Genomic DNA, 23,663 nt, shown 5'->3' with positions numbered 1-23,663 from the left:
CAACCGGACCAACACATCCACTGCCCGACACGCCGTACAGCAGCAACCCTCAGAATGTCCCAGCAGGCAGTGGGCACCGGCAGCTGACCCTCTCCACTTCAGCTGAAGAGCGGCGCCATCCTTGCCCAGGCTGCGACTCACAGCTCATAAATTACCTCCCAGAGTCTCCCAGGCCTAGTTAAAACAATACTGTCCCAGCAGCTGCTTCCTGGGGGAACCAGACTTCAGGATTTAGGGTGGGCGTACGGCCCTCTCTGAGCAGGACAGGCCCCCTCTCCCTTCCCCATCAACCAGAGTCAACAACAGGCTGAAAAGGGGCACCTTGGAGATACAGTAACAATTCAGGGAATCCGCAGGAAGTATACAGAGATGACATGGATACTGACAGATTACCATGGATACGCAATGGTCACAGATTCCCTCAGATATTTAAAGGGACGGTTCACTCTCTGGACTTTTAAAATCTTATTTCAGTTTCAGCATGTGCTTTTGATTGGCCCAGACAGTTTTGTCTGAGTGCAGAAGGATATTTCTGCTGACTACACAATGGCTGGTACAGGGGCATCCAGGGTTCATGGTATAAAGCAGGGGCGTCAAACTTAAGTCCTGGAGGGCTGTAGTGACCGCAGGCATTTGTGGTTTCCTTTGGATCAGCAGCCAATGAAGGCCTTGGGGACAAGGCATGTGGACTCTTTAAGCCAATCAATGACTTGAATGAATCACTCGTATTGCAACACACCAAAAGCCACCAGACTCTACAGCCCCACAGGACTGGCGTTACGCACCACTGAAAGAAAATATATTTCAAACAACTAAAAAGCAGCACGTAGCAAGACATTCATCTTAAACCTACAACTGCAGCCTCGACAAGTACTGTACAGAAGGGCAGCAGGTCAGGGATCTCAAACTCAAAGTTCTGCTATGCACTCAAAGTTCCTGGGTGCCTTTTCTCTATTGTTTTCCTGGCAGTTAAATCATGTGCATATTGAGAACTGTACACACACACCTGTTATTTTTCTTATTGTGTATTAAGTTACATTTGCCACAGTATTTTGTGTTTTCCTTTTCTTGTTTTTCTGTATATACTGCTCATGCAATGGGCATATATTACACAAATCACACACACACACACACAAACACACACTAAGAGCTTTTTCACTCTGACAGCTGATGGACCCACCCACCCACCCACCACAAGGAAACTTCACCTCCCTTCTGCCACCACAGTGGATTTAGAGCCTCTCAGCCCCCGCTGTGAGGAGGTTGGGGGGAGGGGGGACATTTGGGAACCACATACAAGGATCACCATGACAACACAACCCAGGCCCCCCGAGGATCACACTGGGTGACAGTGTAGTATAGAGACTATATTAGGGCGGGCTAGACCTAAGAGGTTGCAGGATCGCTTCCCAGGTGGGGCACTGCCGCTGAGCCCTTCGGCAAGAAGGTACTTAGCCTGAATTTCATCAGTGAAATACCCCACTGAGCATAAGAACTGTATTAAACATGCAAGCGGTGAAGATTGTTCTGGGTAAGAGCATCAGGCTAAGTGTCTGAATGCAAATGTCACTGCTTTGGCTCACAGAAGCGTGATGTATTGGACACACCCACCCCTCAGTATCCAATCACTTCCCTGCCTGTGTCTCACAGTTCACGTTTGAATTGTCACCTTTCACTGATTTTGCGTGATTGGTCAGGAAACATGGGTTATGCCCCTGGAAAGTGGGCGGGGTCTACTGGTCTGAGCTGCACTGTTTTTCTTAGGGCTTACAGCGCAGACCAAATTAAAAAAGGGAATAAACATAACTGCGTCAACAACACAGCACCAGACTGGACCGCACAGGGGAGAACGGCTCTACGCGTGGCCCCCTCCCCAAAAAAACGCACCCCGCTGGGGTCATTAGGAGAACAAATGGCCCAGTCAGGAATAAGTTCATTATCTGCTGCTGTTCCGCAGCGATCTCATTGCCTTAATCTCCCATAATCTGGCGGGAAGGGGAGGGACTGTGGAGACGGAGGAGGGCAGGGGTGCAACTGTGCAGGGTGCAAACAGACAGACCGACTGCACGGGTGTGGGGCGGACAGACAGACAGACAGACAGACAGACAGGCAGACAGACAGTATGTGGTGCAGACAGACAGAATACTGACGGGAGAATAAAACTGTTATAACATCGTTGTGCAAGTGTATTTTCTTTGGTTGCTTACGTGTAACAATAAATCAAGATTTGATTGCATTGAAACAAACAGAATACCACAAACTCAATTCTTTTCAGGAAGACACCAGATAAACCTTCTTGTTTTCTTTGCCGCAGGGTTCGATTTATAATGTCAGATAAACTCCGGCTCAGTTTTTCTAGGAACGAGGGATACAAGAGAACAACAGGCGTCTGACATTATGAATTCGTACAACATGACCTTCCATGAATCCAAAAGCATCATATTGGCCCCTTTTTCTGAGCATCGGTTGGGGGGGGGGCAAACCTGGTCAACCAACTTCCCCTGATGACTGACCCAGGGCATATTGGAAAAGGACAAAGCACCACAATGTGAGAAAAGCTGTGCCCCCTCAGGCACCACAAGGTAAAAAAAACAGCCCCCCCCCCATCCGAGTCCTTTACAGGGGGCACCACCCTGTGCCATGAGGTACACATTACAACAACAGCACCGCCTCCAAGAGGGCAGGGTCCACACTGGGAGAAACTGGGGGAGGAAAGACACTTTCATTATGCCACCCCCCTCCTAAATCTAACTGGTGTGAACCACAACTCATTCTCAAAGGGTGCTGCATTTGCATATGTGTTCAGTATGAACTCTTGATCAGGGGTGTGAATGAGGAAGAGGCTTATTTACAGACCCTAAATCAACCAGAGGTAAGGGGGGGGTTTGTGTTTGTCATAAACTCTTTCGCTCTCACACACTCTCACTCTCTCTCTCTCTCACACACACACACACACACACACACACACACACACACACGCACCAATAGCATTTACATTCTGACAGCTGACAGCAGGAAAGAACGATGAGTGATCAAGCCAAATACCAGAGCTCCCCAGAGACCTTTCAGGGTCTGAAAATCAGCATTTCTGGACTCATTAGAGATGATTATTAGGGGGGGGACTTGCATCACTGCTTGAGGCTCGTCATGCGGGCTGAATGTTTTTAGTGCAGAAATGAGCGCTCTCTGTAAAAAAAAGCCACAACCTGCAATTGGGGACAAAGATGTGCTTCATAGCGGCGCTGCACAAAGTAGCCTGTGTTTATGCGCCCGCTGACTGCGCCGAGTTACCGCTACAGCTGCCCAGCCCCCCCCCCCCCCACAGACGACAAGGAAACACTGTCCCGCTCCTGCCCTTAAGGACAAAAAAAAAAACCTGGGGAACGTTCACAGTTGTTGTTCGGCACTGTGGGGTATGAGTACACCCCCCCCCCCCACCCACAATAAAACCGAAAAAGAAAAAGAAACGACGCTGTGCCCTCGACAGTGTGTGCAAACAGGGATACAGGACAGACCGCAGGAGCCCAGTCAGGATTAAACAACAGTACAAGACAACATGCACTGCCCGAAATCAGCTGCTATTCCTCTTATTCCAAAACAAACAGAAGTGCTCATATGATTATGAGGAGGTGCTGCCTACGATGATTTAAATAGACAACTTCAGCAACAGCAAAACTCTATTTTACAAGACAAACCTGATCAAATGAAGGTCCAACCGGCATGATATGACTGCCTGAACATTCCTTTTTTTAAGTCTTGTGTTGGCCCTGCCCACCCTGATCTTCTCCAATGATTATTGGTTCATTTTATCCTTATATAATAAAGTACAGGCCTCTGCTTTTCCACAGTGCACATTGTACCAAAATCTTACTTTCACAAAGCAAACACATTCATAAGCCTGGCACCACGTAATCAGGAGGCTGCTAATGCAAGGACAAGTTATTACAGCCGCTGGCAGTGTGTGTGTTTCATTGGGACAGAGATGAAAGCCAGAGAATTCTGAAGCTCGTGAGTCATGCACTCATCAGCATCTAAATGATCCTCGCGCGTCCTCCCTGACAGGCTCCATACCAGATAACGAGTTAATAACGAGCGCGTGAGAAAGAGCAGAGTCGGCATGGCCAAAACCATTTGGGGATTTGAAGGTTGATTTTTGTGCACGTACGACTACACGTTAACCGTTTCACAATCCTAGTTTTTGTACTTCAGATATCGTGTTTCTGGCCAGCTCCAACCAGAAGAGAGGATGCGCGTGTTTGTTTTAATAATGGTTACACCGAGTCAGGATGACTTTTCGATATGCACTCCATCATCTCCAAAGTTGTAGTCACGTGTTAAGACTTAATAACAAATACAAATTCAGTCAATATCGCCCAGTGAACTCTACTGGCATGTCAGTTTTTTGCGTACTGTAATTCTATGACACATGGCTACGCACACTTTTTTTATTTATTTATTTATTTTTTAACATAAACAAAGCTAACATTTACAATGAAAGCCTACGGATGTCGCGTTTACAATGCTCAAACAAAAGCCATTCAAATTTTCCCCTTGTTAAATGCATAGTCACATTGTTCTGTAGCGTATTTAATTGTATTCAGAAACCCCGGAGTTCAATGTAACTATCAAGCCCATTTCCAAGTCAGCGGGCGGATATTGTGGTCAAAGAATAGGAAAAGCACATAAGGAACAAATCGATGGTTCTTTGCTGCACAGTGAGTGAGGCCCTTCATCCCAAACCTGGTGGCGCACAACTCAATCCATTCCCTGCGATCTGACATCATTTATTCCGAGATCAGACCAATTATTCTGGGTTTTTTTTAAAGAACCGTATTACACGTCCTGATTCACTCCAGCATCGGACCACATATAAAAACATAGTGAACAGCTCAGTCAATGCTCAATTCCACCTCAATAACCCAATTCCACTAAAAGATACAATAGACAATTTTCCACCCCAATTAGAATGTGTTGCGTTCCCCGTTTCCATTGTATTCTTTTTCCATTTCTGCTTTAAAAGAAATCTATTTGGTACAACGTCACGCCTGTCACTGTCATACTAATTAAAAATGTGTTTAAAGCACCAAATAGGCTACGACGCGGCCAGACCCACATTAATTGGCTAAACTGGATTACGACCGTATCAATCAAACTCCATCCCTACTGCAATAACCCCATCTCACCAAAAAGACAGTAGCATTAAGAATCACATTCTGCGTCATTTTTTGGCGGACTTAGTAGGAACTTAATGATTCCCAGAACATCGGAAATCGATGACATTCGTGTTCGCTTAGTGCTAACGGAGATCTAATACAGAGTACTGCGGTCGGCTGCGGATGACACCTCGCACGAAACCAAAAGACGTGACTAGTAGCAGATAAACTGCCGGCCTGTGCGGAAAAGCCCAGCACCAAGCTGCGCCACGCTGTGCCAAAAGTGGGAGTGGTTGCATTCGAACTCATCCGACTCTGATTGATGCGACTGCCGGTTCTAAACACTACCTCTGGCTGTCAAAGATGTCCAAATCGCTAAAGTACACCGGTCTACCGGCTACACCGGGATTGTGCTGATCAAAATAGTCATCATCTTTACCAGAAATGTGTTCTTGTGCCATTCGGGTGTTAATGACCACTGCAGTATATCTATCCTAGCTATGCGGTTAAAAGGAACAGCTTGCAAGCCAGTTTCTAGTCAATATAACAGTAAAACAATTATCTAGCCTTAAAATGAATGAAAATGCCAATACTTACATCTGCAGCATGATCTCGTTTAAATAGATGCCGTCCACCAATTCGATGTATTCTGAAAGTTTGCCCCCGTCCTTCTCGCCTAACTGTCCGAAGGTCTTCACCTACAGAAAACGATAACGTTACACATACTTGATATCCTACACTTTTGCGGCAACCACATACATCAAACACAACTAGGCTACTGTCTTACCCAAGTGACCAGCGGGGTAAGCATAAATTGCTCCAACAAAGGTGTAAACACCTCGCTTTCCATTATGATCCAGGAATAAATACTCCAATGTAACCCTGTTAGCCAGCTACTGCAAAGGAGTAGAAAAACAGTGCGTCCGACGTCCCTGTATCTTTACGGAATCCTTCCCGAGATACATCCAAACGGCACTTTACTTCACTGTGTGGGCACGGCTCCTTTCGTGCATGATGCAAAAACTCAGACGCTCCTTTCCAGGGTTGAAAATCACTGTCGTTAGTCCAAGCATTTCTTTCTCTATCTCCTTGAAATCCCAGAAGGCGAAATAAACGATTTGGGAATTCCGGAAGGCAGCTAGCTGCATAAAATTAAGCAGCAAGGAATGGCATCGCAGTGAAGCATTGTTCGAACGCGACAGACGTCTTCTTCTTTACCAACGAACTGGCATGAGAAGAAAATGTATACTACACTTCCAAATGTTAAGTTAGTTCAAACACAACGTGAATATAAATATTGCTGTCGTTTGCCGGAACTCAATAGTCAGTCTTCTAATTTACTGCTAGGTAGCCAGCTACTTATTTTAAAGAGAAATGCTAGATAAAATAGTTGACTAGCTAGCAAACGGTAGCTAGCTGGCGTGTGCATTGGTATTCCCAAATGGTGAAGTAGCTAACGCTAGCTGGCTAACTCAGTCTATCCACATGCTCTCCTCCTCTCCTCCGAATAACGGCTGTCAGGAAGCGATACGCGCCGAAGCACAACCTCTCAAGTCTCTTTCCACTGCTGCCCAAACGGTTAGTATGATTTAGGCCTTGCTACAGGGATTAGGTTTACTGCTAACCGGCTCCGCCAAACGCGTAGGACTTCAAATAAAAGCAGAAAATAGTCCATTTTAACGTTTCATACTTTTTCTTGTGCTTGACTGCTGGGGAAATGCAAGACTTGGCTAAGCTACACTGTTGTCAAAATTAGTTTAACATTTTCCGCCCAAAACGCGATGCATTCGCTTCTCACTTTAAGAAAACTCAAACAAGATATTTTTAACGAAGCAAATTTATTTGGGAAGATACACCCTCACAACATTATCAGCTCTGCTGGTCTTAAATTTAGATTATTCATAAAACGCATAACCTTTGGCTCACTGTGTATTACGCATTTTTACACATTGTAAACTACTAATCTGTCCTCCAAATAGAAGATATACATCGTGCTTTTTTGATGTTTCATTCGGCATATGTTTTTGTGGATAATACGGGGAAATCGGCAACATTTTTGAATGTGGAAAACCGAGTGGGGTTCTTAATGACATGATTAACAAATAAACACAATCAAAATATAATTTCTCCAGTAGTTTAACTCCAGCAGGCTGCATGTTCAAATCCAGAACAAGACACTACTGTTAGCAATGCGTTAGGGCACTATGTATAGGCAAACATGAAGCTACTTCTGTTTAATCTAGCATGATGTTAATGGGTGCCCTGTAGCTTGTAGGCCATGATTATTACTCTGCACATCTACCCTGTGAAGTAAAACAAAAAGGAAACACCAAACCTGGTAGTCATCACAGAAAATGTTCAGTGTTTATTCAAGTTCAACAGAGTTCATATGAGTCTAACAGGGATCAAATGATTTAACACTAAACATTTTACTGCAAAATTTATCTAAACTGAGAACTCATTACATTCCTATTTTAAATCAAAGTTCACTGTCTCTGCAGAAGACACAATCCTTTCCAGATAAGAATGCGCATGGATGATGGGGAAGCATAGCAAGTTTTATCACACATCTGCAAAGGCCAGAGGTGTAAAAGTCCTCCCCAGCGTTTTGTTCCAATCACCTGGATTTGCTTATTAGCACAGTTCTTCAGCCAGGAGGTAGAACTACTGAAATCAGATGTTGGTGGGTGGAAGAAACAGATAGCAGGACTACTGTATTAAGTACTACCTGAAGGAAATGTGCTGTAGTTTCAATCAATTGCGCACCAAAGTTCCTTTATGTTAGGAAAACTAACTGTGTTTTCATTTCTGTATATTAGTGTGGTGGTGGATTCATTCAGGCTAAATCAGTCTCCCTCCTCCTAATCCTTACAGCTTTGCAATATATCCTTTGTCATCCATCATCCTGAGTGCTGGTTTGTAGGATATGCTGAGCAGTCCTTGAGTTTTCATACTAAAATAAAGTGGTGCATTACATTTGAAGGACTGCTGGACTAAAAAATAAATAAATAAACAACGTTTTGACTTCAGCTAATGTCTCGGTTTGCCTCATTTGAATCTGACCTCCCTCCCTTTCTGGCTAATCGCCATAACATTACAGGGAGTAATTTTTCTTCAAAAGGAAACTGGCTGCATTTTAGCAGCTGGGATTGCTTTGCCCTGGATGTTCTTACCTTATGTTCCATTAGCAGATCAGGACCAGCAGCCACAATTTCTAAAGAGGAACAAGGAGGTATCGTTAAAGATAATCTGGAGTGAAGTCTGTGATCTGAAATCCAGGTTTTATCTAAAGGTGGGTTTTTTTTATTACCTTTGAGCATGGAAGAATATCCCAATTGCTCCAACCAAAGCCCAGTTTTATAAGTGCTACAGAATGTTTGAATCAACATTTATTTTGTTTTCTATCCAAAATGTTAATGACTTATGACAAAGAACAAAGTGTCCTTTCCAAAACAAGAACATCACAATGACTACAGACCGGTGGCACTCACATCACACATCATGAAGACACTGGAGAGGCTCCTCCTCAACCTCCTCAGGCCTCAGGTGCAGCATGCTCAGGACCCGCTACAGTTTGCATATCGGACAGGAGTTGGGGTGGAGGATGCTATCCTCTACCTCCTGCATCGGGCCCACTCGCATCTGGACAAGGGAAGTGGCACGGTCAGGATTTTGTTTCTGGACTTCTCGAGTGCCTTCAATACCATCCAGCCCCTTTTGCTTCAAGACAAACTGGCTAGGATACGAGTGGACCCCCGCTTGGTGTCATGGATTACCAACTACCTCACAGACCGGTCACAGTATGTCAGGTTGAAGGACATCACATCTGACACTGTGGTCAGCAGCACAGGAGCACCCCAAGGGACTGTGCTGGCTCCTCTACTCTTCACCCTATACACTTCGGACTTCAGCTATAACTCTGAGTTGTGTCACATTCAGAAGTTTGCTGATGACACGGCCATCATGGGGTGTATTAGGGGGAACGGGAGGAGGAGTATAGGAGTCTGGTGAGGGACTTTGTCATCTGGTGCCACACTAATCACCTGCAGCTCAACACCTCAAAAACAAAAGAACTGGTCATAGACTTTGGAAAGTCCAGACCACGCCCCATCCAGTCCAAATTGAGGGGGTTGAAGTTGAGGCTGTGGGCAGCTACAGGTACCTAGGGCTGGTGCTGGATGACAAGTTGGACTGGTCCAACAACACTGACAATCTCTATAAGAAGGGCCAAAGCAGACTGTACTTCCTGAGGAGGCTGCGATCGTTTAACATCTGCAGGAAACTCCTGTGGATGTTTTACCAGTCGGTAATAGCCAGCGTCCTGTTCTATGCTGTAGTGTGCTGGGGGGCAGCACATCAAAGAGGGACTCCTCCAGGCTGGACAAGCTGATCAGGCGGGCCGGCTCTGTGGTCGGCGTGAAGCTGGACTCCCTGGTGACAGTGGCGGAAAAGAGGACTCTAGAAAAACTGCTGGCAATTCTGGACAATACCAGCCATCCCCTGCACACTGTCATCAGCAACCAGAGAAGTATGTTCAGCGACAGGCTGCTGCTCCCAAGGATCAACACGAACAGACTGAAAAATTCCTTTGTTCCCCGTGCCATCAGACTGCACAACTCCAAAGTTGGAAGGGAGAGGAGGGGGTGGGGGAGGTTAGGTTAGGTCTGAGGTCTGAGGAAGTAGAGTTAGGCCTGATCACCTGAACATCATCATCATCACACTGAACAGTCTCATTATTTATTGTTTACTACCTATTTAATTAAACTGGAACAACCGCTGCTATTTTATATAACCGCTGCTACTTTATTCTTTATTTATTTTCTTTATTTATTTTATGTATATTGTTACTATCTCTATGTTTGATATTTGATGTGTGATGTTTAATTTGTTAACTTTTTGACTTATGGTGCTGTACTCACTGGAAACCTGAATTTCCCTAAGGGAACTTCCCTACGGGATCAATAAAGTTTCTATCTATCTATCTATCTATCTATCACAAGCCCCTTTCAGAAGCAGTTGTGGATTCTATTGAGTGCATTTCTACTGCCATCTAGTGGTAAAATGAAGATACTGCCATTATTCTGGGGGAGCCCCACGTGCAGTCTTGGAATGATGGATCACAAAGTTCCTAGAGCTGTCTTCAATTAGATATTGTCAAGTGGCACGGTGGTTCGGTGCATGTCCTCCCTGTGTCTGTGTGGGTTCCCTCCGGGTACTCTGGTTTCCTCCCACAGAAAGTAGAAACTCTAAATTGCCCGTAGCTATGAGTAGTGTTTGTGCCCTGCAATCCACAACCTTTCCAAGTTGTATTCCTGCCTCTCACCCAATGCATGCTGGGATAGGATCCCCCGACCCCCTGACTTATTAATAACACATTACACAGAAATTATGCGCCAATTCTCAGATGCACAACTGCAATCCTGCAAACATGGATTCAAATAACCTGTACTGGGGCGGCAGTAAGTGTTCTGAGTGTAGACATGCTGCCTGGAGATAGACTTTAGGGGTGATAGTTATCTGTCAGTAACGTGGCTGCAGGATGGAAACACGGCAATGAAACAGGTACACAAAATTCTACGACATTCAGCCATTACGGTAGTGTTGGGACCCCATGTTGAGGCAAATTACACAGTTTAAGGACCTGCTCAAATCCATGTGAAAAGAAGCTGAAAGGGCTAATAGACAGTGTTGAAAATGTGTCTGGCCCTAATGTGTCGCCATAGCAACTGCATCCTCTCCTTCCTCCACCCTCATCAGTGAAACAGGCAGCTCTTAAATCCATTAAGTCAGCATACACAAAATTGCCCTTTTACTGGTGCTTAAAGTACAGACCCAAAGTGCTGCTGATTGGATGGTTGGGGAGGATTGTCATAAATGATCACAACTCATTGCGATCCAATGATTTATACTATATGCTAATTAAATCCAAAGATAGGTTTTTAAAAAAAAAATAAGGCAAGATATCTAGTGTTAGGAAGTGCAGTTGGAATACAGTATTGAAATGAGCTTCATTGCATGGCTGTAGTATTTTGCAGCAGAGATCTCTAGAAAAGCTACAAAATAGCAAAATATTCAGTCACACTGAAAAGCTAAATATGAAGAAATATATTAAGCCATTGAACCAAGGCACTGCAGAGAAACAGAAGCTACAATCTGACAGTCGTGGATTTTCATCGGCAGGGAGAAGAAAACAAGACCAGGTCAAAACCTAGTATATGGCTGGACCAAACACACGTGATCCGGCTGACCAATGGTGTAACTTCATAACTTGGCCGACCAATGGTGTAACTTCATCACTCACTCAGTCACTCAGTCACAGACATTCGTGTTTGTAGGGCTGGCCCCGCTGTTACGGTCCAGCCAAAAAAAAGCATGACACACCTGTGGTCTCGGTGATTAGAGCTCGTCAACATTTTTGCAATTCTCTGCCCAAGGTCGTCTGCAGGCCGTCTGCCCAGAGACGCTGACAGGCCGTTTCACACACATACTGTAAATCACCCTGTGAAAGAGCTGTGTCTAATCCGCAGAAAACCTCTGAAGTGCAGTCTCCAAATTCATCCCGCTGCTCTTTTCCCTCACGTCTGCCAATCAAAAAGCTGCTACTAAAGCAAGAACAGAAGATCATTTTTTCAGTGCAGGTACATATTTTGCACTTGCAGAATTTCTGAACAAGGTACCTAAAAATGTATTCACGAAAACTAAGACTGGAAATTGGAATTCTTGGCAAGATTATTTTATTAACAAACAAGCAAAAATCTCACTATTTTAAAGACACTGCATGTGAAATATTTGTCATAGTAATCTATATAATTTACATTTTCTAATCACAAATTTAATAGATCTTTAATTCACATTAATATATTGTTAATGGAATCTCTGGTTGCCTGATTAGCTCCATGGCCACATATTTAAATGGAATTACAATGAATTTATAACAGTTTTATCAAATTATGCTGCAGAACACAGCTGAAACTGAATCGACAAAATGGTTGCATCAGTAACAAAAAATAAATAAATAAAAAATCAGAAAGAGGTAATGATATGTTAAGGTATGATGAATTGTTCTTTATTATTTGACATATCTAAAATACACGAATAACAGAAAATATATGTCATACACATATATACAGCTTATATCTATAGCTGGGAGGGATAGTCTAAGTCATAGATTCCTCCACAGTAGGCCTACGTGCTCCGTGTGTTTGTACACCTGGGCGTTTGCTTACCTGTGACACCTGTGATTAGAGTGTGGGATGCAGAAAGAGCAGTTTGGATGTCCCGTAACAGAAAGGGTTAATGTGCAGCAGTGTGGTGATGGATGAGGGAACGGATTTCTGGCTGTCCTTGGTCTATCGCGACCTCGGCAGGCAGCCATAACTTCCTGTAAAAACCGCATCAATAATACAGTAACACCCCACCAGCCAAGGGGCTCAGTGAACCTCATTAACTTTGATATCTGTGGAAGCATGTATCCTTGCACAAAATGTGTACTTGTCCAGAGGGATTATGAAGAAGATATACTTTTAAATTAGCCAGCATACTCATGTTACTGAGGTCCTTTAGAAGAAAAAAAAACACAATCTATTTTGGCTACTACATTTCCCTCTGAAGTACATATTATCAAGAAGTTATTTAAATTCTCTTAATCCCCTAATAACCAAAACAAAGCTAGGAAGTCTAATCTCAGATGCCTGTGTGTCAATTCAGTACATAGTGTTATGGCACCCCCTTCTGTTAAAAGATGTTTACAATACAGCATCATTACTCAAAACACCGAGAAGTGGAGAATTAATGGTTTGTCTTCAGCAGTGAGGAGCAGTGACTATTTACTGTGAAAGTACATTTAAATACTTCCCCTGTACACTGTGAATATTGAGTATTGCAAGAACTGTAATGGGAATAAATGGAATATTGTAGCATACTAATAATAACAATGTAGAACGGCAGGCTTTGGCATTTGCTTTGCATGTTTACATAAAGCCTCTTAATCAACAGATCACCTGTGCACAACGCTACAGGCCTACTCAAACTCAAAGGCACGGCAAAGGGTGCAGGGTTTATACATTTTATTCCATTATTTTCCCCAGGTAAACTTTGCACACATGCCTTCTTTCCATTCCAGACCATTCAGTACACATGATGCTTCAGAATCAACAGGCCAATAATCAAATGCAAAACCTCGGCTTCATACTGCCCCAGGAACGTTGGAGCCACAAAACAGGAAGTGGCACTGTGCAGAGAGTATGCATGTCCAGGTTTCAGACGTCACAGAGAAAATACACCAGCTTGGCATGACAAGAAGCTTTACTCCCAACAGATATGCATGCTGCACAGCCACTCACAGAGTTTGACACAATGGAGTACGTTGTAGTCGTCCCATCTGAACACAGGTAATACGTTTCCAGAACCAAAATCTTCCCCCCTCTGCTCACCATAACCCCCCACTAGATCTGAAACGTTCATTAATATCACCCGCCAGCACATTAGAATCTTATTCGGCTGCTTGCACATAGAACAAATAGAATTAGAACGTTAGAACAAATTTGTGTGTGCTGTAGTTCAGAGATGAGAGTTAACACATGAGCATCTGCTGCAGGATGAGACATCATCCCCAGAGAAGCGGGCATGTGATTGGTTAATTTGGCTGGGGACCTTCGTCTTCAGTAGTTTATTGCATTTCTTGTTGTATTGATCACCGAGCAAGGGCCATGGTTTGAAGCACACAGTAGGCCTACACCCCATCCCCCCAACATATGGCACCATCTACTTACAATCAATAGTTCAGCAAACAATAAAATAACTATATTTTCACTTATCTGGAGTGCTTAGTATCTATCCATAGTTCAGCCGAGATTTGATGGGTTTTCTTGCAATGTCACTTTTCAAATATAATTGAACAAACCCTATCAAGTTCTAGGCACGGTGCTAGAAGGGCAACCAAATTGATTCCTGGTAGGAAAGATAAAAGCTATGAGGAAAGACTCAAGATGCTTCATCTCTTCAAGTTTAGTAAAAGGAGACTATGGGATGATGTGATTGTTAGTCTCCTTTATGAATTGAAAAGCCACAAAGTGAACTACAAGAGATTCTTCAGGTTGAGTTCGGTTACGGTAGAATGAGTAGAAGTAAATAGAAATTAGCAAAAGGTAAATTCTGCAAGGACATTAGTAAGCATTTCTTGATGCAGAGTAGTCAATGTGTGGAATAGCCCACCAAGTCATACTGTATAGTAAAGGCAGAAACTCAGAGCCCTAAGTACAATTTAGTTAGGAAAATGGCGAGCATTGTTGGGCTGAATGGCTTGTACTCATTGCTATATTAAGTTATGTTAAAATGACGTGGTCACTCACAAACATCTACAGACCATGCTGTGCAGTTTCAATCCATGCAAAGTCTCAGCCAAAGCACCCCAGTAGTCTGGGTTACATCATCAACATTGTTTGAAAACACTGTTTGTTCATCTTGTTTTAACACTGTTGACACTGTGGCCCACCATTGAGGTCCATTGTATCAGGGTCCAGAGAACTCATGAAAACCATCTGGATGGATAGGCAGCACTCCAGGTAAGTGGAAATACAGCCATTTTATTTTTGGGAGAACAGCCCACTTAACGCTTTCTATGTGTCTAAAATGAAGTTTGGAGAAGCTACATTTGACAAGCTCACTAACACTAACTCACTATCACCTTTCCTCAGGATTGTTTTGTCAGGCTGATTTGGCTTCTGGCCAACAGTTTATCACACGACTGAAAATTCCCTGCTGAAAATTTTCCAAGTGCCTTTAAATTAATTTAAACTTAAGTCAGATACAACATTTTCAAATACTCCCTTGCATGCTGCTGGCAAGTTAACTGAACACATGTTAAAAGCATTGCAATATGTCACCAATGTAAATGTCTAACTGCCGCTATCGATTTTTTATTTACCAAACACAGGACAACATGAGAATCACTATGTTTCTGCTGCTGAACAGCTGTTCCCATGTAAATTATGGTACCAGACACCGTATATACACTGCTATATACAGTGCCACGAAGAAGCATGTCCCCTTCCCGATTTCCTCTATTACTGGATATTTGTCACACTGAATGGTTTCATATCTTTAGGAAAAAAAGTAATATTAGACAAAGGGAGACAGAATGGACAGAGTAAACATAGAACACATTTTTTAATTATTACTTTATTTAATGAAAAAGTTTTCAAACACCCATAACTTACATTAAATAAATACTTTTACATTTTGTGTTCACTTGGTTTCCCTTTGTCTAATATTATATGTTTTCTAAAGATCTGAAACCATTCAGTGTGACAAATATGTAATACAGTAATATAGGAATAAGGAAGGAGGCAAATACTTTTTCATGGCACTGTGCACATGGTGGCATTTCCACTGCTTTATACAAATCCAGAATCTGGACAGGAAGTTGTGCTGTCACTTAGCATCATAATATCAGAATGCATAACTCAAATATTTAAACGGTGGGGCTCATCCGCGGGCATGCCGTACACAGTAATATAGTCGTGTTCATACTGTTTAAGATGCAGATTTAAAACGATATTGCATACCTTATATTACAGAATGGATTTACACCGTGGTGTTACTGTCACATTCAAATCTGCAACTGTATAGTACACATTTGCAAGATAAAACAGAAAGAAATTGCTTTTTCTAAAGTTTTAAAGTACTCATGGGCCTTTCAGTTTTATGAGGCAACACTGGTTTACACTAGTTTAAAGTTTATCTCAAGTGAAAATAGTAAATATAAAATTGCATTTTTTTATAAAACAGCATACAGGTCATTTCATGTGGCTTAAGCATATCATTCACCAATCACCTCACGCAGGACAACCCAAACCGCCGGTGTTTCCGTGGTGATGTGGCGACTAATTCAGCTGCAGACTGTGTTACCGCTCGCCCTGGCACTTCAATGTCCATCCGCGCGCAAAAAAAAAAAACATTTCTCACTCAGACTCAACGCCCGACTCTTCACTTTTTAATAACCTCCTCTTTTAACTTTTCTGCCAAGCGTTTCCTCCTCTCCAAACTCTTCTTATCTTCCACAGAGATTTCCTTTATCAAAATGAAAGAGAAGCAATGTTAAAATGGATGACCGATAAAGTGTCGCAACACTTAACAAAAACAGGTATAAACATTAATTTAACAGAGTGCCGGTATGCTGCACGGGTCAAACCATGAAAACTGCTATCTTCCACAAAACACTCATAGCGGCGAAACAGCCTAGAGACTGCAAGACTACAAGTTTTACAAAGCCACAGGCAAATGCATCACGGTAAAATCACGCTATTCATCTTTTTGTTCGGTTGCAGTAAGGATAGGCTAACTGCCTGTGAAGCACTCACTTTTTCCATTTTGAAATGCTAAAGCATTAACCACTTCTATAGAACACTCACACCACTAATGTTCCATTTGAGGACTTCCCACAGAAACAGAAACATACTGGCTAAAACATAAAAGCACACAAGATTTTGAAGCTTCCAACGGATCATTAAAATGTAAAAATGTATGCTTTTTCCAGCAACTTCTAAGGCAGAATCACAATTAACAGATACTCACATTGAAAAAAAAGGAACAAAAAGGGCATCCCTTAACTGCAAGCTAATTTGTGAGTATGAAAGTGTCTGTACTGTTGCAATGGTGTAAGGGCAGGAAAACTATTTCAGAAAATCACCAATTAGCAGTTTGCCTCACCAGATGAGAGCCTAATACACTGTAAGTAAGATACTAAACTACAAATGAGAGTCATTCAAAGTAATAGTCAAACAGAGTTGTGAAAAAGTGCTGAAACAGACTGAGTAAATTCAGAGTCAGTAAATTCAAACATTCCAGCAGAGAGGAAGGAAATTATCTTCTGATCCTTTTTGATAGTGGCAGGTGGACAGATTAAACTCGGTTACCGATGGGGGAGGGGCCAGAGCAGGGGATGCTGGGAGCTGCTCAGGAAGTCTGGGCCGCTGTTCCTTCTTCAGGGCCTGCAATTTATCTCTCTGCTGCCTGAGATACAGCGCCCTCTGCTGGAGCTGATCCTGCTGTGCAGCCGACAGCTCCTACAGCACAAACACACACACACACAGACACACACAAATATCAGAGACAGCTCCTACAGAACACATACCAGATATAGACCCTACAGTGTGTGTGTGTGGTGGTCAGAGGCTCTGCTCAAACTCACTGTGAAGGATTTTGATATCCCCGCCTCCTTCCGAGCCTCCTCCAACCAGGTCTCTGCAGCCTGGCTGCCACTCATCTTGGGCTCCGCCCCCTTGACTGGAACCTTCAGTGGCCCCAGCACCTTGGAATCCCCACTGCCCTCCCCTGCAAAACAGCAGTAAAAACAGAGCCCGTTATTCAGAAAGGGTCTCAGAGGAGGAACACATCAGTTCTGCCCATTGGCTCATAATGAATAAGGCTGGACCACAGCTAGGGCAGGGCTGACTCCAGATCAGTTGCTTTATGAATACAGGCCCTGAACTAGGTCAGGATACAGGCCAGGGAAACATGACCCTACATTCGGATTTTCAAACCAATTGTCTTTGGCTTTGCTGCTGAACATTCTCCCCTGGTGGCAATGGTCAGAGTTTGTAAAAGCTCTTGTGTGTGTGTGTGTGTGTGTGTGTGTGTGGGTGTGTGTGTGTGTGCACGCTTATAACAAACATTTAGTGTTTGTAAAATCATGTCCCTACCGCATGACTGATGGGGGGAGGGGCAAATAGAGAAGAACTTACGGGACAGCTGATTGGCTGCAGAAGGGGAAGCACAGAATGGGGTGGGACTCTTCTGCACATGAGAGCCAGAAACCCCGCCCACTTCCTCACTCCTCTCCAAAGCTCTGCTCACCTGGAAGAACAAAGGAACCAGGGGTTTATTTCACAAACCCAGAACCCTTCCAAATTTGGAACTCTCATTCTTAAACACTTCATTACTTTCACATTCACGCTCACTCCCATTCACTCTTACTCTCTCTCTCTCAGGTGAGTTCAGTAAAGATCACCTGCACCTGCCCACTCACCAGACTCTCTCTCTCTGTGACATGACCAAGAGGTGTGCCTGTGACAGGGGGTGTGTCCATCGCTGTCCAATCAGAGCTGCTGGTTGAGGAGGAGCCAGCCTCCTTCTCTGACACCTTTCTGAGGGCCACCTCCTGCTCATACTCCTCTTTCGACCTCCTGCAGAGGTAAAGGAGAGTCAAAATCACAGCAGGGCAATTAGCCTCATCTACAGTCTGCCCGGATAGGGGAGTGTGGGAGGCTGGTTGTAATGTTTTAGCCAGAGCTGTGTCACAGGTCACTGGCTGGATTGGTTTGAATTGCAGCCAATGACTGTAACCCCACGTGCACAAGATCATGCCTCATCACCGTGTACAAATGTATTCTGGGAACACAGTGTTGGGACGTCTCCATGGGAACGCCGTGTTGGGTTGTACCCACCTGAGCACCTCCTTGAGGATTTTAATCTCCTCCTGCTCCATCTCACTCATCATGTCCTCACCATCCGTCAGGCACTCCGGCAGGGCACCTGCCAATCAGAGACAGCCTGTCACATGACCTCACATCCCCGCCCATTCAGGAAGTGACCTCACAATAATGAAAAGAGTGAGAAAGACAGAGGGAGGGAGAGAGGGGCAGAGTGAGGGTACCATTCCTCTCCTGTATGACTCGGAGAGCCTGCAGCTGCAGCTCCACGTTCTTCTGCACCATCAGGGTCTTGAACATCTGGAAGTCGTCTGTGGCCAAAACTGGCTGGAAGACGGCCTGCGGGGGAGGGGGGCAGGACAGGGGAATGCAATCACTCAGCTCCCAGGGAAGCACACCAACACCGCAGAACCTACCAAACACTGGGCAGTAACCAGCTGCACTTCCTCCCTAGAGTTAGCATCATCATACTGCCATTGAAAGATGGCCACTAACTTGGACAGCAGTATAGTATAATGATTAGAGACCAAAGGTTGCAGGTTTGATTCCCAGGTACGACGCTGCTGTTGTGCCCTTGTGCCAAGTACTTAACCTTGCTTCAAGTATAAATGTTTGCTAAATGCCTGAAATATAACTTCAGTGTACTGATCACAAGCTACCTTTGATAAGCCGGCCCCCTGAGTATAACCACGCTCTGACTGGTCCAATGAGGGCCAAAGAATTATTTTAGCGGGGAAACAGAGCCTAACGACAGGTGGTTCATCTTATGAGGGACTCCAGCCAATAGTAGCAGGGGCAGTAAATAAGGAACCAATGGCACACAAACAGAGCCAACAATGCTGCAAGAACATGTTCAACCTCTTGCATTAGGAGGCTCGGTCCATTTAATATATGCAAATGATGCAAAAATAAAACCAAACACCAAAAGCAAATAAATCTTCTGAGATTTAATAACCCTGCTTTTACATTAATAAAATACACAAACCTACTGAAGATGACAAACGGGCATGTGCACACCTTTCACAGCGCGGAGTCATTTCTGTAGCGCAGAGGGTCAGATATATGGCCGCTGCTACAGAGAACAATTATGGCCGTGCTCCGTTGCCATGGCGCCAGGCCAGAACGCTGTCCACTCGATTACTTAAATACCCCCGCTGGCATTTTGTGCCTCGGCTAAATCCCGTAGGCACCGGCACTGGTTTCACTCGCTCCCTGAGAGGAATCAATGCCCAAGCCGCCCTCCCCAGAGCAGAGACTCCGATCCCTTCCCAGGAACACCTGGGAATACGGCGTTTGACTTTTTCGCGGCTCTAACATAGGGTCTCGGTATGAATTTTAAGCAATGAGGCTGTTTCAGTTGCTTCAGACTCCAACAAAGTCTGAGAGTAACAATGCTGCCGTTTGTTCAGGTTTCCCCGTCTATATCTGAATCTTATTCATTAAGAGCTAAAACGGCTCAAAATCCACTTGTCCTCCATTTTTCCATAAATCATACTGCATGGGGGGGGGGAGGGGGGGCAAGGGACCTTCCTTCAAACAAAGTATACACCTGCAAACCGTAGCAAAAATATACCATGTAATTCATGCTTTGCTTATCTATCCTTTATCATTTAATCCAGCTGTGTTTACGCGTCAGTTAAGATGACGTAACTCACCGCGACTGCACCTTGTGCTGTATCATGTTACAAATGAAATCGGTAATCACAATGACGCTACACTGTGACTGTGGAACAAATATAATGAAATATTTCGGGAAATAAATGCTCTATTTTACGGCGTGCCTCCCACAGCCTGTGCAGCCTTACTCTCTGATCTCTAGATTTCGACATTGTCTGGCTTCTGTTGTAGCAACGGTGACGAAGACGAGTCCCTTGCTGACCCTTAATGCGAGCAGCATGCCAGTGGCGGTTAGGACCAGGCGTACCTGTTAATGACTGGAGAGCCTTAGGGGATAAAAAAAACATGGCATCTTACCTGCAGTGCTTTAGATCTGGCAAACGGGGACGAGCACGCTTCGACAAACTGCTGCTCGCTGATGCCCACTTCCTGCATGTAGGTGTCCAGCAACTTCTCCACCTGAGATAAAACAGATCTATTGGCACTTCCTAATATTTCTCTTAAGCTGGATGTTTTAGAGGAATTTCAGCTATGAGTCGTGCTCATCTACATGGTTTTCCTTTACTTTACAGGAATATAGCAGAAACTCTTACCTAAAGATACTTAAATTGCAAATACAAGTACAAAGATCTGGGATCAAAGCACAGTAATTCCCCAGAGGGGGAGAGTATAGTCCCCGGAGCGACAGCAAGTGTAAGAAATGACAAAATGATTGATAACTTTGTCAAGCTGCCCATTTCAAAATTAAGTTATACAAACAAGATTATTATGCAACATAACAGACAATATATAATACACAGCAAACTGTAGTTAAGCTCTCTTATGCGGAAGCCACAGCACCCAATACACTTGTACTGCCAACTGGGTTCGCCAAAGGGCTGCTTATTTTACGTCCAATTTCTCTATAAATCCAATACGCTTCACATCTGGTGATCGCACTTCTAAACTCAAGAAACTGGATACAGACAGTTATATCAAAATCTGACTCAAACTGTGAAGCTAAAGGAGGTCTGGTGACAGTTCCTGATGGTACCTGATATGTAAACAGCGTTTCAGATGGCATCGTAAACCGCAACCTTCACTCTGGCTTTTAAAGGTCACATGGACAATTATTGTAAAGGACACGGCTATTCCCTGCAGCCCCGGCCAAATTCCCAATCTGCCATCTGGCCTATCCCAGCATCCCCCTGTTTACCTGCCTAAAATAAACCCTCACCTGTTCACACCAACGGATGTGTGGACAGCACACCTTTTTCTCAGGGAGTCTGCAGCCCTGGTAATCAGTTCAGACCCAAGAAAACAGGTATGGTGAGTTACCTGTGCAATCATCTGATCAGTTAAGTGCTGAGTAACAATGAAAACCAGCAGAGACTGCAGCTCCCCAGGACCAAGTCTAAAGACCTCTGATCTTGCCTTACTCCCCAACTCCTTCCACTAATAAGGTATCTGTGATTCTCAAAACTGGCTTTCTGCAATAGCATTACATTTATTATGGTCTATTTTCACAGTAATCGACCAGAAGTTTTGGTAGATGATAGTTACCATGACTGTATTATATCCACAACACAAATACTCCCTTATGAGTTGAGGACAAGTAGTCCACTTCAGTTATACCAATGAAACAAATACTCTGTTCTTCTGTATACAGCCAGGGAGAGTTTGCCATGTCTTGTTAAAACAGAGTATACAGCCTCTGAAAACATTACTTTGTCTACATTTTTTCTCCGTGGTCAGAAATTATATTTCACGGGGAAGAAAGGGAGCGTTTCTAAGACACCGACAGTGCAGGCGTTTTCAGACAGAAGCGCAGGTCTTACACCTAGGAGTCACCGAAACACTTTAATCTTTTGACTCACCAGTTGTTTGTACTGCTCGTGGATCTCCGTGTACGACAGCTTGTTTTCATCTTCGTCATCAAACACTGAAATAAAATCACAAGCCCTGACTGCAGTCAAACTACACGTGGTCTCGAAGATAAGAGTGGCGGACAAACACTCTTTAAATGTCTTATGTGAAGATTTAATTACTCACTGACTAACTGCACTGCTATAGCCTATAAAATAATTGCTTTTATTTAATTAAATGTCAAATTATGATAATACAAAGACGTGACTGATTTAACAGATAAGTGAACACAGTGTGGAAAAAACAGGGTTGACAGACCACAACTCGTCTTCAAAGATTCCTCAATGTTCGTTGTATACAGAAGGCAAACTAAGTAGGCTACGCATTACTTGATGTGTGGTTTATTATATTCATATGTACTGCGTATTGTAATTAACCCTCTAACACGGCACCATCGGGACGCACTCACACGTCGACTAAGTGATTTAGATGTCTGTAGGCTATTGTTTCGGAAATTTGCAGGCCGCAATATTACAGCCATCAGCAACAACATGTAAATCATCAGTCGCTTAGTAGAAAAGATGAGAGGGAATAACGTTAATGTCAGCAGCCCACGACATTGTCGGGCAACACACCACGCCCCCATTCCTCAAGTTTTGGTCACTGTTGGCTAGCTAGCAGTTAACTTAGCTAGCTTTGTAGTTACAGCTCTGTTTATTTACATCGTTTGTATGTAGGAAGTAAAACTGGCGCATTAGTAATAACAACGATAAAAAAATATCTACGCAGACACCACGCAACTGGGTCTTCGGTAAAGGCAGAAAAAACAACACAGCGACATACTTATTTGCCAAAGTAGCCTACCTACGTCAGGTTTGCAAGCCGTCAGAAAAAGCAACAGGGAAAATTTGCGTGTCCATACATGCTTAAACCAAACAAAAACAGGATTCAACGTTTACCTGTGCATTTGTGTTCCATGAAGTCTGTGACTGGTACGACCCATTCCGGACTTCCGAGGTATCCAGCGATGCTCTCCACGACCCACTCGGTTTCATCGGCCATGTTTAAAAACACTGCTGTTTCGAAGCTAACACAATTTAATCCCACGATAGTTGTACTCAAACGTACACCGTAGGTACGGGCACCGAGGCATTTGCTGGCACTCGGTAGCCCAGTGCCCTTTTACTGCAGTACGAAGAAAATGTGGAAAAGAGGCACACAGCCTGTACAACTACCCGGATGGATTCACTCCTCCTAATCGGCTCCTATGGAGACCTAGTGCGTCACCGTGTTGTGTCCTCGTCGGCCAGTAGACGCCGTCTGAATTGGTATCGTAATCTGGAAGAAGGCTGCGTACCAACCAATAATGCAACTACAGGGGCACGATTTGCATTTCATAACACCGAATATCTGTTTTCATACGTACAGACTTTAATTATTTTCCCTGATTTGACCTGAAGTTAGGTTTGTTATTTGTGTTGCCCTGTTAATATGCCTACAGCAAGTGGTGCACAAACGAATCAATCGAATACTACAGGTTTGTCAAAAGTAGCCTATGTCTATGGGGTATTAAACGACCCCATAAATAATGCATTCCATACCACATTGATTTCTTGGA

General features: G+C 43.8%; 2 protein-coding genes across 15 annotated transcripts in view; both read right to left on the bottom strand.

Moving 5' to 3' along the window:
* Positions 1–6,736, bottom strand: part of LOC135245343 (girdin-like) — a 53,154-nt gene extending 46,418 nt beyond the window's left edge. For 4 of the 14 annotated variants that reach the window (XM_064318441.1, XM_064318452.1, XM_064318405.1 and 1 more), the window contains exons 1-2: positions 5,941–6,732; positions 5,751–5,851 (exon numbers count right to left, since the gene is read on the bottom strand). In XM_064318441.1, coding sequence (XP_064174511.1) covers positions 5,751–5,851; positions 5,941–6,003 — 164 coding nt within the window. In that variant the 5' untranslated portion in view covers positions 6,004–6,732. Of the gene's footprint in view, positions 1–5,750; positions 5,852–5,940 lie in introns of all 14 variants that reach the window. The other 10 variants (XM_064318456.1, XM_064318389.1, XM_064318459.1 and 7 more) reach the window with 5 other exon arrangements.
* A 6,468-nt stretch (positions 6,737–13,204) lies between these two features.
* LOC135245335 (cilia- and flagella-associated protein 36-like) lies at positions 13,205–23,355 on the bottom strand. Its single transcript, XM_064318368.1, has 10 exons — positions 23,005–23,355; positions 22,057–22,121; positions 20,558–20,659; positions 18,808–18,922; positions 18,599–18,686; positions 18,181–18,337; positions 17,897–18,008; positions 17,344–17,486; positions 17,069–17,218; positions 13,205–16,223 (listed from the first exon to the last, which is right to left on the bottom strand). Exons 1-10 carry the CDS (start codon positions 23,105–23,107, stop codon positions 16,140–16,142), a joined length of 1,119 nt encoding a protein of 372 aa, XP_064174438.1. The 5' UTR covers positions 23,108–23,355; the 3' UTR covers positions 13,205–16,139.
* Positions 23,356–23,663: the final 308 nt, after the last annotated feature.

Source organism: Anguilla rostrata, chromosome 2, assembly GCF_018555375.3.
Source record: "Anguilla rostrata isolate EN2019 chromosome 2, ASM1855537v3, whole genome shotgun sequence".
Taxonomy (NCBI): domain Eukaryota; kingdom Metazoa; phylum Chordata; class Actinopteri; order Anguilliformes; family Anguillidae; genus Anguilla; species Anguilla rostrata.
Note: the sequence above shows the minus strand (reverse complement) of the source record. Positions and strands in the feature narration are given on the sequence as shown.

Bases quoted from the DNA above. Each gene is read 5' to 3' on its own strand.
- LOC135245335 (XM_064318368.1), bottom strand. From the start codon at position 23,107: ATGGCCGATGAAACCGAGTGGGTCGTGGAGAGCATCGCTGGATACCTC. The intron at 18,338-18,598 runs GTGGGTACAACC...TTACCTCTGCAG, and splicing joins ATCCTCAAGGAGGTGCTCAG to GAGGTCGAAAGAGGAGTATG. The intron at 16,224-17,068 runs GTAACCGAGTTT...ATTTTGATAAAG, and splicing joins CTCTGGCCCCTCCCCCATCG to GAAATCTCTGTGGAAGATAA.